Source organism: Notechis scutatus, chromosome 10 (genome assembly GCF_049901735.1).
Source record: "Notechis scutatus isolate UNSWTSFEM ecotype Mainland chromosome 10, rNotScu1.2, whole genome shotgun sequence".
Taxonomy (NCBI): Eukaryota; Metazoa; Chordata; class Lepidosauria; order Squamata; family Elapidae; genus Notechis; species Notechis scutatus.
In genome coordinates, this window is record NC_142018.1 from 5,765,358 (window position 1) to 5,780,355 (window position 14,998).

The 14,998-nt window shown below is 44.8% G+C and overlaps 1 protein-coding gene across 1 annotated transcript in view; it reads left to right on the forward strand.

Moving 5' to 3' along the window:
- AR (androgen receptor) overlaps window positions 1-14,998 on the forward strand; it is a 150,543-nt gene that overhangs the window by 115,521 nt on the left and 20,024 nt on the right. Inside the window, exon 4 of the mRNA XM_026684905.2 lies at window positions 4,723-5,010. Coding sequence (XP_026540690.1) covers window positions 4,723-5,010 — 288 coding nt within the window. The remainder of the gene's footprint in view (window positions 1-4,722; window positions 5,011-14,998) is intronic.

A 14,998-nucleotide genomic window follows, 5' to 3' on the forward strand; every position in this document is an offset into this window, starting at 1 on the left:
CTTCTTGGATGAGAAGCAAAAGGTCTTCAAGGAAAAACAAAGTCAAGGACAACCGTGGCCTGGATGATGGAGAATCTTTGCAGACTACAAGTAAAAACATGAAATGAATGCTTGGCTAGCAGTGTTGTGGCCACTGAGGTTTATCCAAGGCACAACGATTCCTAACCGAACACCTCCCAGCATTTGCGGTGGTCCCATTCACTTGGGAAGCCCTGAAGTTGCAGCTGCAAACCATGGAGGTCATGAGAAGTTGGGCAGAGCTGCTCTCAGGTCTAAAGTTCACATCTGGACTTCTGGACATTGAGTGGCGTTGCCACTTCTCTCAGAAACGGCCATGCGGGCAACTCTGGAAGGTCAGATCTTTCCAGATGCTGGCATCTTCCTTGCCTTCCTTGTGGGCGACCACTTCATGTAGTCAAAACAGAAGAACTGTTGTGGCTTTGGAGCACAGATAGGCCCTGATAGGCTGGCGGTAGAGCTTGGAGCCAAACTGCCTCAAGGTTAAGAGAGGAGTGCAGCGATGTTCTTGGGGAAGCTTATCAGGACCTTGCCAGACATGGTCGGATCATGTTCAGCCATCTCCTGGTCACCATCCCAACCTGCATAAATAACAGCACCGAAGTCATGCTGCATTTGGCTCTTGTTTTTCAAAGGTTACTCACTTTCATTTTTTTTATTGCCACTTTCACAGAGCAACCTCCCTTAATTGCTCTTACTGTAGATCATCCAAAGCATATAATTAAAGACCGGCTTTTGAGTTGATTTATTGAGATGCTCTTTGATTTGACATTTTTATGTTTGCAGGCTTATTTTTTAAATTATGGCCAGAGGAAGTTTCAGATAAACCTCATTTAATGTAGGGAGCCAGATCCTCCAGGACCTCAGATACTGTTTTTAAGTAGTCAGGATTTTTCTCTATCTCCCCCATTATTTCTCATTAATTATTTTATTTTCTTCCAAGCTGGCTTTTGAGAAGGAGGTGGTAGAGTTTCAGGGAGATATAAAAGCATTTTATTGTCTAGAACAACAAAATCTGGCTCTGTAGATTTTATGGTTGTAAGCAAGACAATTATGATAGCAAACACCCAGGAGTGGAAAATAAATAAATAACGGCTACAAACAGTCCATTTCGGAGAATTAGAAAACTCGTAATCACGGACTTCCTGGGGTTTTAGTCATCTCTGTGTAATGTGATGCCAAGGTCTGAAGGTTGCCTGGATCGGCTTAGATCTCCCGGGCAGAGCAGCTCCTGGGCCATGCAGGACATTCAGGATTACGCTACCTGTTCAATCGCTGAGCTCAGGCAAGGGCCAGGGTTGACAGAGCTGGCCTACACACACACACACACACACACACACACACACACCAGCAAAACGACTACAAGGACATAGAAAAATGCCTTTCTTTTTCTTAATTCTGTAGGGCAGGGTTTAAAAGATGGCTGCCCTTCTCCTGGGTCACCTGGACAAGCCAACAGTCCTTGTCTAAGCAAAGCCCAGGGCAAGTCTTGACAAGCTGTGGCTGGGCCTGCAAAACACACCTGCAAACAAGCTGGATGGCAGCCAGTGGCCCCTCCTTGGCCTGGCCCAGCTGAGCTCTGCCACTCTTTCTGTTATGAAGAGGGAAGGAGACCTGGGTGAGGGAAGCTGGACTTCAGGAATTGTGCAAAACTAGGCAAGCGCATTCTTCCCATTAAAAGTATGGTTTAAATGTTAAATTCTGGTGGAAAGTTTTTATTTTTTTAAAAAAAATTATAAGGTTCGGTCAGTAGGTTTGTTTGTTTGATGTGTTTAATGATGGGAAGTGGTGTGTTTATCTTGTGCCACTAGCACAAGTAAAGTCATTAGCATTGTTCATGGGCCAGACAAATCCATTTATCGTTTATGGCAGGGCCGGGGAAACGGTGGCCCTTTTATGATGTGTGGATTTCAGCTCCCAGAATTTCTCAACCAGCCCCAAGTCATAAAGGGGCCCTTGTTCCCCACCTCTGATTTAGGGAGTCAAGGATTTGAGAGCCCTTTCAGAACCCCTGAAGTTGCAGAACTTCTACGAAAACGGTGGTGCTTGGACCGGCCCACAGCCGTCCAGCAGCCCAAAAGAAATGCACAAGGGCAAGAAGCCATTCAATGAAATGACCATATAGAAGACAACCCATAAAGTCAATAGAGCGTCCTGGTTGTCTAGGAAGATATGGCTTTTTTTAAAAAAAGACAACCAAAATTGAATATTAGTGGGGCAGGGAATCAATAAATTGCACAATAGCAAAAGCAGTGGGACCAGTTAAAAAGTAGAACAATTCAGACAGATCCGAGAAAGGCTGTGAAGGGAACCAGAGGACCAACCGGGAAGTCAACCTCCTTTTGAAAAGAGCTGATTGTCCCACTCACAGGCAGGAGGAATCAGGGATCTAAGTTAATCCCCCCCAGAGATCAGGATGGCCCCCTCTCTGACACTCTTCCGGAAGGCCCTGAAGACGGCCTGGTTCTGCCTGGGGAGCCCAGAGCGGGAGGGATCCCTTCCAGTGGCTCATTGTGTGATCTGCTGCCGTTGGGATGGCGGGGAGTTGGGGGTGATTATGTATTTATTTATTTTCCAGATTTTGTCCAACTGTACTTTATTAATTTATTTGATTCTTTTTGTTAGTTTTTATTGTTGTTTTAATTTTAAATATGGTTTTACTGTCAGGGTTCCGGTAGTCACCCCCATTTAGACCAGAGAAATATTTTATGAGTTGACATTTACATTCTGTAAGCTGCCCCAAGTCGCCAAGGGCAAATAGCCGGCAATATTTACTTGATTAATTAATAAGTTGCCTCTGATCCCATTTGAATATTAGGAAATCTTGCTAGTATATTTAGTGTGAACTTTAGTATGAAATGGAGAGCTGACCTGTACTGAGTGGGGAAGGGGAGCAAGACCCCTCGGTGCTGCTGCAATAGCTGAGCCTCCCTTTTTACTCAGCCTTGGAGGTTCCCATTGTGACGGGGAGCAGCCACAGAATTCACAGCCTTCAGGCGGCTTCCGTGGAGCCCCCAAATTAACATTTTAAAAACACAACATTTAATTTTTAAAAATGACACAGGCTGCCAGAAGGAATGAGAACTTTCCTAAGAGATCTTACAAGATTTTGGGGCAGGGTAGGTCATCCAAGGGACGCGGTGGCTCAGTGGTTAAGATGCTGAGTTTGTCAATCAGAAAGTTCGACAGTTCAGCGGTTCGAATCCCCAGCGCTGCGTAATGGAGCGAGCTCCCATTCCTTGTCCCAGCTTCTGTCATCCTAGCAGTTCGAAAGCACGTAAAAAATGCAAGTAGAAAAACAGGGACCACTTTGGTGGGAAGGGAACAGCGTTCCATATGCCTTGGGCGTTTAGTTAACCGCACCAAATTTGATTGCAGGAAATACGACTTCAGCAACTGAGTGGTCAATGTCTGGAATTCTCTGCCTGACTGTGGTTTCTTCCCCAAACCCCAAAAACTTTAACCTTAGACTGTCAACTATTGACCTCACCCCTTTCCTAAGAGGTCTGTAGGGAGCGTGCATAAGCGCACCAACCGTGCCTACCGTCCTTGTCCTATTGTTTCTTTTTATTTTTCATATAAGTATCTATCTCATGTATTCAAAACTGTTTATTCTTATTCTTGTATCTTGTAAATGATTGACAAATCAAATAAATACTAAAAAAAACAAAAACCCTAAATACTAGTCCTGCCAGCCACATGACCACAGAGACGCCTTCGGACAGCGCTGGCTCTTCTTTGGCTTTGTGATGGAGATGAACACTGCCCCCTAGAGCCAGAAACGAGTAGCACAGATGTGCGAGGGGAACCTTTACCTTACCTTTAGATCATGAAAGATTAATGCTCCATTTTGCCCTTGAGCATACTGGCCCCTGCCACATAAAAAGGTGGCTCCCCTCTACCTTGTGGAGAGTATATATCTAGTCTTGTAGGATCAGGTCAAACACGTTTGCAACATGCTCTTCTGTTTGCAAGAAGGGTGGTCAGAAATCTAGTTGTTCAGAAATATAAAAGCATAATGATGGGAAAAACCCCAGTTACAATTCCTGCAGCAGTAGATTCAGGCTATACTGCTGCTCTGGGCGTTGGGGAAAATTCCATATAATTGTAATGGTCAGTACTGAATGTCGAGAATCATTCAGAGGAACATAATTCCACCTTGTCACACCGACTGCGACAAACACAAGAGGAGGAAGGGCACTCATTTTAGGGGCACCCACCACCACCATGGTGTCAATCACTCCCAAATGGTTTGTTCAAATCCTAACACATTAATTTTTGTAAATGCTAACCATATTCCTTACAAATTTGTGCAAGTCTGCACAGCATTCCCCTGTGAAACCTTGCTTGAGAAGATTGGACCCTCATCGCAAAGCCTAGCTGAGATAGTGAAAAATCATAGAAAGTTATTTCTTATTTCTTCGCATTATGTTTACACAACTGAATGGGAGCTGCATTAAAATTCTGTCCAGCTACCTCTCTGCCTGGGCTGGCCAGAGGAATCCAGAGGGACCCCGTGGGCGGTCTGGTGGCTCTGGTGTCTGCCCCCAGAGGAGCAGCCCAAGAGCAGCAGGTTCATAAGGTTTAGTTATGTGAAAGAAGCGTCCACAAATTTTTCCTCCTTTGATGAAATGCCCACTCATGGTATAAACAGTCAACCTGTCATGGAACGTTTTCTTAGAAGCCCTTTTTTTCTCCTTTCAGCCCGCAAGTTGAAGAAATTGGGCAACCTGAAGATGCAAGAAGAAGGGGAGGCAGCAGGGCCCTCGAGCCCCACTGAGGAGCAAGCCACGAAAATGCCACTGGCGCATATTGATAGCCTGGAATGCCAGCCCATCTTCCTCAATGTCCTGGAAGCCATTGAGCCTGGCGTGGTTTGCGCAGGGCACGACAACAACCAGCCCGACTCCTTCGGCTCCCTTCTCACCAGTTTGAATGAACTTGGAGAGAGGCACCTGGTACATGTGGTGAAATGGGCAAAAGCCTTGCCAGGTAAGAAGCATTTTTTGGGGGGTACCCCCAGCTCCCATTCAGCCTATCAGGATCTGAAGATGTTAAGCAAGCGGGGGTGGTGGTGTCTTAGGTGGTGGAGGCACTCGGTGAAAGTCGTAGCGGAGACGTCCTGGCAATTTTAGAGCTGAAGGCTAGGCTGGAGTTTGAAAAAACTTCTTGGAAGAAGGTGGTAACTAACATAAAGCATAAAATGATAAGGCTTGAAGGGACCTTGGAGGTCTTCTAGTCCAACCCCTGCTTTGTTGTTGCCACAAAAACTGCAGGGGATGGTCCATGAGGGGTTGCCTTTATCTCAAGGACACTTGACTGAGGGTAGGTGGCATGGATACATTCCTTGGTATCCATCAGGCTCCTGCTGCATTAGGCTTAGCAGTTTTAAATGCAAAGAAAGGGCCAAACGCTACTGAGAGATTTATTGCCTATTCGTATTTCTTGGCTCCGCATAAGTCCTGTTGGTATTTTGAAAAAATAAAAAGGCTCAAAAGATCGTCCCCCGAGAGCAGCCATCCGAGTCTCCTTTTGTGCTCAGAAACCCCAGCTGCCGTGCTGGGCTTCACCTGCCTCCACCGTCCAGTGCCCCCCTTGAAGACTTGCCTTCCTCTCTCTGGCCAGAGAAGGTGCCGCCTTCCTAAAGGCTTCTTTGCTGCCCAGAATTTCTTGCTCAAGGATTATTTGAGGTTTGTTTTGTTTTGATTGATTGATTGAGACTTGGCTTCTGTTTCTTATGCAAAATAAGAAAAAAAGTTTCTGTTCAAATACTACGCACAGCTCCTTCTTCCATTATCGTGCATATTCTTTGAACTTAAATTTTGTTGTTTTCTTCATTATCTGCTGTCAAAACAATGGGTAAAAAGCCAGTTGGAGAGGAAATTCATGCATAAGGAATCCATCAGTGTCAAAGAAAAGCTGAAGAACAATCCCAGGCTGCCATTCAATTGAACAAATGAAAGAACCAGGTTTTTCAAAATATTGAAGGGCCTTACAGGACAAGATGCTCCCTGAGAAAATATATTTCAGACCGCTCCGTGAGATCTTAGCCTTCTGATTCGTTCCAAATGGCTTTTTCTTTATGCCCCACATGCAAGCCAATCAGAATTGAATAGGGGCAGCTGATAGTCCTATTCCAGTCTTTGTCCAAAAGACTCAAACGATGCACCTGGACCCGTTCCTGTTGCATAAAGTGCCCGAGGTGACCCTGTCCCAGGGAGCTTCAAGGACCCAGAGACCCCCACCAAGGCCCCCTTTGCATCACCCGGGACTCTCACTCTGAATTGCCTTGCATACAAGACACTCGGGGCAGCTAAGGGGGAACCCACAGGCCTTCTGCCTCCACACTCCCTGGCCCGCCTGCATTTTGACAACGACACATGGAACAAAATACATGGAAACCTGGGCTGCTGGGAAAATGAACATTAGCCATTAAGCCTCTAAACCTTTATTCTCCCAGGTGTCCCTAGGGAAAGGGGGCCATGCTGATGCCTGGGGAAGACAAGAGGAAACCTTGCGGGAGGAGGCGGAAATCGCTCCAGAGGAAAGGACAATTGGGGATGACACGTTTTGTGAATAGGCAACTATCTTCTGAGCATTTTGCAATGCCTTCCGAATTCAACCCCCCCCCCACCCCACCCCACACACACAAAAGGTTTTGCAAGTATTCTTCCCTTCAGAGCCTGAGCGTTGGTGCTGCTGGGAAGAGAAGTCTGGAGTGCCAGAGTGGGATTCCTCCTCCCTAGATCGCCTCGGCCTCCAGGTACCTCTGGATTCATGGGCAACATCAGGACAAAAATGCACTTATAAGGCCTAACTAAAAAGCGGAAGGTCGAAACTTAAGCACCAACTACAATGAACCTTTTGAACTTTCAATATTTCTGCATAAATGTGACCTAAATGTTATTTGATCTTTATCTACTGAAACTAGATAAAGAAAACCAAATTAAACAAATGAGTCAAAAGCATTCCCTGATTGAGGAAAATGCTGCAATATTTATGTGTTGCAAAAGTCTGTCTCTACTTTGCTTTCAGTAACTCCCAGGCAGCAATGCCTGTAACTAAACGTTTCTGATAACTGCTGGTCAGCCCCTCACATCAGCTGGGAGGAATTTTAGCCCCCTGCTTCCTCCTGACTCTAATTTCCCCCTCAAATGAAGCCTAGAGGTTTACATAACTTTGCTACACACAAATATGTAGCTTTGGATCATTTTCCTGAATAAAGAAATGAAGGAGTGTACTGATTCTGATTAACTTCTGTAATTGGGTTGTCTTTCTCTAGTTTGAGGCATTGTGTAAAGAACAGATTATCATTTAATATTCGTGCAGGAATATTGAAAATCCAAACATGTTCACAAATGTTCACCTCATTATAACTCATTAATTTGTAGGACGAAAGAAGCAGCTTCTTCCTTTTTCAGTGTCACCTCAGTCCTGCTTATAAAGTATTACCAGTTCTACTTTCTGCTAATTGTCATGAAAGTGGCATAGGAATTATCAGTTTCATTAATCTCACTTTTCCAGCAATGTTCAATTTGTATATACACATACCTCTGGGTGCATGCTTAAGCAAGTTGTATTTATAAAAGAAAGGGATTCTACCACCTTCATTGATTGTTACGTCTCCAAATAGCTGCTGAAATGAAAATTTCAGCAATGAAAAGAACAATGTTTGGTTTTGGTAGTAGAATTCTACCTCTTTTCATTCAATGCCTCTTCCTCAAGTGGGTCTCCATCTGTTTTGGACAGCGATCACCCCTTTCCTCCCCCATCATTCTATGGACACAGACACGCTAACTGGGAATAATGGGATGCGCTTGTTGAACAGGCCCTTCTTCTGGGGAAGTTGCCTTGCCCTATGGGAAGCGAGTTCTTGGGTGCTGACACCAACATCCATAAAATCTGATGTATAGTAGGGAAAGAGAACAAAAGAAAGTTGTGAAGTTATTGGGACATGAACGTGCCTTTGTTTGTGTTCATTACCCATAAATCAATTGCCCACATTTTTCTTATGGGAATGAATTCAGAAACAGTAGGTCTTCTCCTTAGAGTGATTGACTGGCCAGTTTGGTGTAGTGGTTAAAGACACCAGGCTACAAACCAGGAGACTGTGAATTCTAGTTCCACCTTAAAAGACTGTGAATTCTAGTTCCACCTTGGCTGGATGTCTGCGAACCAGCCTTTGTCCCTCTGCAGAACCAGCTCCAGGATTGTGTTGTGAGGAAAGAAATAGGAAAAGGGGATATTATGTATCCTGACTTCAATTATACAAAATAATAGTTGGGTGTCGTTTTTGCCAGATTGCAAAAACTGCAGTCACACATGACCATGGAATTCTGCAGTCGGTCCTATATGTGGACCAGTGACCAAATGCAGTCATGTTGATCTATAAGTTGTAAAGATTCTTTTTGAGGCAGTTGTAACTTTGAATGGTCATGAAATGATCAGTCATAAGTCAAGGACTCCCTGTACATCAACAAGAGTTTAAATATTACCCCCCACCTGCCCTGCATGGTTATTTTCACAGAGAGTGTGGCAAAGGCAGAGCCTCCGTCCCTTGGATCCCAGCACAGAGTCCTGTTGGAAGAATATGCCAATCATATCCGGTGCAGATGAAAGATGGCGGCTGGAGGAAAAGGGGAGCAAACTAAGGGCCACCCTTGTTCCATAAGGTTTCCCACATGAAGGTTGGAGGGGCACAGTCTGCTGCCCAGGACAAGATGCCTCCCCCAGGGGAAGAAAAACCTCTGGTGAGCATTGAAAGGCGCGGCAGGAAAGAATGGCTAAACTAGGAGGAGCCAACCAGCTGAATTAATGCTCCGTGTTGAGGTAATTCCCCGTTAGGAGAATGAGCGCATACAGGGAGACGTATCTGAGAATGGTGTTTGAATAATATACATACGGCACACAGATACACTGTACAGTAAATGTAGGTTTTTACTTCCAGAAACGTTAAGCAAAGTCCAAATAAGCAATCCAAAATCATTCACAGGTTAAATCAGTCAGTTTTCAATCCAGGGATAATCGAAATATCAAATTCCAGTGTCAAAAACAGTTCAGTATCAGACTTACATCAAATCCAGTAATATCAGTCAATTAGGAAAAATGGAGGAACGGCAATACTTTCCAACAGAAGGAAACAGAGATACTCACTCCGACACACTCTCTTCTGAGACTAAGACTAAACAACCCAGGTTTCTGGCTCCATCTTATGGCTGTTTGAGAAACCACACCCAATTGCATGCTCTTGCATTCCCTTAAAGATATAGTACTAAAATATTTATCCTGGTTTATATATTTCTAACCCAAATACCTGTTAGGTGACTTTTATTCCTAACACTCCGGATGTGGGAAAAATACCTCCAGCCACCCAAGGGGGTGGGGGTGGGGGGCTGTCTTTTAAATCAGCTTCTCCAAATACAAGTGGAAAGGACTTTCAGTGCTTCAGCCACCAACAAAACCATGCTTTCCACTGAGGAGGTAAAGTGATATAGTGAGAAATTTACTAACACGAGAAACCGAAGAGCATAAGGAACAAGCTCTCTTCCTGATGAACACGGATAGGGAGAAGAGATGATCCAAAATCATCAAATGGATACTGGCCGATTCATGTCTGTCCTGATCAGGTTAAACAATATTGCTAGAAGAGCAAAAATCCTTCAGAATACTACAGGCCACTGTAGGTGGCTGGGCACGCAGGTGGAGCAGCTGGAGATGTACTAATCCTCCCTGCTCATCCTTAGCGGGCAGGGAAGGAAAAGCAGGACCTGGGAGGGGAAAAAAAAGGCAAGGACTGTCCCGTTGAGAAAGATAGGAAGTCCTGAACCCTAGCCTCCTTCTCCGGTATGAGGGGTTCCTTGACAAGAATGTGCTACAACCCATAAAAAAAAGGAAAATGTCTTTAGCAAAAGCCTTGCGGGGTGTAGGAAAGGTTTTAAAATAAATTGAAAGGAGGCAGCAGCCCAGACGTCAATAGAGGAAGGAGTTTGCTAACAGTGGCAAGACTCACAGCAATCCAAGTAGAACCACGATCAGGCAACACGGCAAAACAGGAAATGCAAGGATAGAGAAACCCAAGGAGAGAGAACCATAGCTGCAGTTAATAATGGCAGAGGAATGAAATGGGAAACTTACTTCGGAGTCTTCAGCGCACGACAGCCGGGAGGCAGTAAGGCTGCCTACATACGAGACTAATCCCCACGTCCACATTTATTTATTTATTTATTTATTTATTTGATTTGCCAATTATTTACAAGATAATAAGTATAAGAGTATACATAGTTGTGAATACATGAAATGGGTACATATATGAAAAATAAAAGAATAAGAGAAACAATAGGACAGGGACGGTAGTCGGGTGTCATATGCCTATAAAGAAAATCATGTCCCTGATTATGGACCTCTTAGGAAAGGGGTGAGGTCAATAGTAGACAGTCTAAGGTTAAAGTTTTTGGGGTTTGGGGAAGAAACTACAGAGTCAGGTAGAGTATTCCAGACATTGACCACTCTATTGCTGAAGTCGTATTTCCTGCAATCAAGTTTGGTGCGGTTTACTTTGAGTTTGTATCTATTGTGTGCTCTTGTGTTGTTATGGTTGAAGCTGAAGTATTCACTGATAGGTAGGACATTGCAATGTATGATTTTATATACCATGCTTAAGTCAGACCGAAGACGGCGTAATTCAAGGTTTTCTAGTTCTAGAATTTCAAGTCTGGTGGCATAAGGTATTCTACTAACGAGTAGAGGAGTGGAGAACTCTTGTGAAATATTTCTGGACTTTCTCAATTGTGCTAATATCAGATACGTAATGTGGATTCCAGACTGATGAACTGTATTCGAGTATTGGTCTAGCAATGTTTTGTATGCTCTGGTTAGTAGTGTGATATTACCAGAGAAAAAGCTACGTAGGATTAGGTTAACAACTCTTAATGCCTTTTTGGCTATGTAGTTGCAGTGGGCTCTAGCACTTAGATCATTAGAGGTGAGTATTCCAAGGTCCTTTACAGAGCTTGGGTCATCAACAAGTTCTTGATTATTCAGCTTGTATTTTATTTTCTGATTTTTTTGCCAATATGTAAGACAGAGCATTTATTTGTTGAGATTTGAAGTTGCCATTTGTTTGACCATTCTGATAGATAGTCAAGATCTTTTTGTAGGGTAGCAGTATTATCTGTGGTATTGAACAGCTTTACGTCATCAGCGAAGAGAACGCAATTGCTCTTAATATGATCACAGAGGTCGTTTATGTAGAGTATGAAGAGAGTTGGTCCTAGAACACTGCCTTGGGGACACCACTATTGACAGGTACTGGATTTGATAGGACGCTCCCGATTTTGACCATTTGTTGTCTGTTTGACAGGAATGCTTCTATCCAGTTATTCAGTTGTCCAGAGATACCATAGGATTTTATTTTTAGAGTAGTTTATCGTGTACCACTGAATCAAAGGCTTTACAGAAGTCTATGTAGATTGCGTCTATTGCTTTGCCCTGGTCGAGTTGTGTTGTCCATATGTTTTTGCAGTGTAAGAGTTGTAGATTACAGGATAGTTTTTTTCTGAAACCAAATTGTTTATTGGAGAGTAGGTTATTTGTCTCTAAGTGGAGGATGATGGATTGGTTAATAATTGATTCCATGACTTTACAGGTGACGCAGCATAAGGAGATTGGCCTGTAATTTTCAACTAGGCTTGGGTCTCCCTTTTTGAAGATGGGGATGACTGTGGCTTGTGACCATAGGTTAGGCAAGGAGCTGGTCCTGAAAGATTTTTCAAAGATAATGCTTAGAGGTTTGGCTATGGCAGTGGATAGCTTTCTTAAGAAGTAGGCACATATTCCATCCGGTCCAATAGATAGAGATGGTTTTAGATTGCGTAGTGATTTTTCAACATTGTCTTCTGTGAAATCGATACCTGTCAAAGATCAGAAGGTGTCTTTCTAAGTCAACCTTGGAATTTCTCATGAGATCAAGAGTCTTGCCTAACCCACCAGGAATGGCACCAACTCAGGAACTGCTAGGAAAGAGAAGTCCAAGAGACTTCTGGTCTCTCTCGGTGGTGTGAGTTTTGTACAACCAGGGTCTGGACAACCAGGGAGGAGGTCAGGGGATCTCAAGCTCTGCACGAAGGGTTGGGGGCAATGGAGGAAGAGCCAGCCTCGAGTCAAGATAGACTCCACCTGATTGGTAGTTTTCAGGCTGGGGCTGCCCTGGATGGCTGAACCAGATCAGAGATTGGGTGACATGACATGGCATGACGTTTATTTATTACATTTTTATGGCCGCCCATGTTAGGAATGATAGTCACCTAACAGTTGGTTTGGCAATATATAAACCAGGATAGTAGTTTAATACTGTATCTTTAAGAGATTGCTGTAATTGTGATTGGCTGAGGTTCCTCCAACGGCCATAAGATGGAGCCAGAAACCTAGTTTCTCTCTCCTTGCATTTCCTGTTTTGCCATGTTGCCTGATCGTGGTTCTACTTGGATTGCTGTGAGTCTTGCAACTGTTAGCAAACTCCGTTTACTGAACTCTGTTTATGATACTTGACTTTGTTTTTGGATTATCCCTGGATTGATACTAACTGCTTTAACCGCGTATGATTTGGACTGTTTGTTGGACTTTGTTTACCCGTTTACTGGAAGTAAAACCTACATTTTACTATTCAGTGTATCTGTATGCTGGTTGTGTGTTATTCAACATTGCTCTCACGTTTCCCTGAGTGCACTCATTTTCCTAATGGGGAATACCTCAACAGCCCATCTGAAGTGCTTGACTCAGGGAGAACGAACAATATGAAAAAAGACTTTTAAAAATATGCAAAAAACAGAAGACATCCAGTGAAAAATGAGAGAACCTCAGGGCAGCTGTCCCTGTGGCCAGGTGACAGGCTCCATCATGCTGCCCGGGCTCCGGCACAAAGCCAAGCCTTCAAGCCCGCATGGAAGGCCAGCAGGGATGGGGCTGATCTCGTCCCCAGAGGTCAGCGCTGCAATCCAAAAGGTTCCTCTGGGACCCTTCCAGCCGATAGGAGGCTGTGCCCAGAGCATCTCCTGCTGGGCCTGACAGGAGGGGAGATGCTGCTGGAGGGAGGTCGCCCCATAGGTAGCCTGCCCCAAGCCATGGAAGGCTTGAGAGGGACCCGCCCGCCGCTTGCATTGGATCCCGAAGCAGCCTGTGCAGCCCACGGAACAAAGGGGTGACATGTGCCCAACAGTGGGCACCCATTTGACACCAGGGGAAGCTTCCAAGGACTCTTCAAGGGCCGCTCCACATGGAGCGTGTTCCAGTAATACAAGCAGGATTCAAGGTAACTTTTGATCCATACATTATATGAGCCTTCCTTGCTGAAAAGAAACAGGGATGATCAGACGACACCCGGGGCTTTCCTTTCCGGTCTGCCTGAATAAAGAGGTTGTCAGCTCCCCCAGGCAAATTGAGAAAGCTTTAGTTTTTGACTTGGATGCAACGGCACTGAAAAGCTGGGACTTAGTAAGCAAAGGAAGCATTTACTTTCTCTTGATTCCTATTTCACGGAACTTGATGTGCACAAGTGTGGTCTGTGAATGAAAACCTATCCCACCATTCAGTGAAGAAACATGTACCAGAGCAATTCGGTGCTAAGACCCAGCAAGTTCAAGAGGGCAGCCATTGCCCCTGAACTTCAAAACTTCTAATACTGTTTTAATTATTCAGCCATAGGTCATATTAGCAATATAAAATAGGGGAAGTATAATGGGGGAGGGGGGAGAACTCGTAAGCATGCCTGCTTCACCATCCACACTCCAACGTCTGCCAAGCGCTTCCTCCTCAGGCCTTCAGCTCTCCAAAGACAGCAACCAGGGTCAAATGGCCTAAACTGTCAACCAACCAAGAATTGCCACCCATTTCGAAAGGATAACTTTGCATGGAAGATGTTCGTTCTGTCAGTCTTACAAACCGCTGCTTTTCTCAAAGTGCCATTTTAACTTCAATTAAATTGTATTTCTCAGACCCTATTCCAGAAATTGTGAATAAGGATAATGAGAAAGTCGCTCCGATTTGAGATTGTAGGTGTCATGTCATCACGACTTCCAAGACCGATGCCTTATTAGCAATCCCGTAACTTGCTGGTGGTTCTTATCTCTGTTAAAATAGAGCTGTTAAAAAGTACTGCCTGGTTATCCACGCCTTCTGATTTTGAAGGACTCCTGTGGTAAACGTCCATTACAACCCATGGTCCAATTTAGAATGAAGCATCCCAGGGTTTGACTGTTTGGCTTTCCTGTGTCTGGAAAGAGGCAAGAAAACTCCTCAGCCAGCTGGGCTGGTTTCAGCAAAGGAGGGCCTGCTCCCAGTGCCCCCACCCCGACCACTCCCTCCCTCTGGCTGCTTCCCCCAGACTATGTGGGGAGCCAAGGACAGAAGGGCCAGGGAGGGGCTGTTGCTGGCTCCTCTTCTCCGCCTCACTTTTGCCTTCCCTTCACAAGTAATGAAATGGCTGCCTCTCTAGTCTTTGACCGAGAAGGATGCAATGTTTATTTATTTTATTTATTTATGAAACTTATAGGCTGCCCATCTTACCTCAAGGTAATATCCAGTTCAGTTGCCATGCTTTGAGCAGAACGCTGCTTGGGTCAGACCATGATGGGGATGCTTCATGCCCCCTGTTGGAATCTGATTCCAAGGGGGAGGTCGAACAGATGACAGGGAGTGGGAGTGTGGCTCTGGTGGCTGTGAAAGAAACGGGGGAAGGGCACAGTCTGGCTGGGCATTCAGAGGAAGACCCAGGGCCACCTCCTCTTCATCCTAGGGCATGCAGGGAGGAACAGAGAAGGGAGCAACGTGGCTTATGGGGGAGAAAAGGGCCCTGATTCCCTTCATTAGCTGCAGCTAGGAAAACAGGATTTAAAAGGGGCATTTGCTCACAGCACCATGCTGGAAGCAAAGCCTGCATTATCTTTGTTTGTCGAGTCTTATCTGGGTTATGGCGTCCTCCCAACTG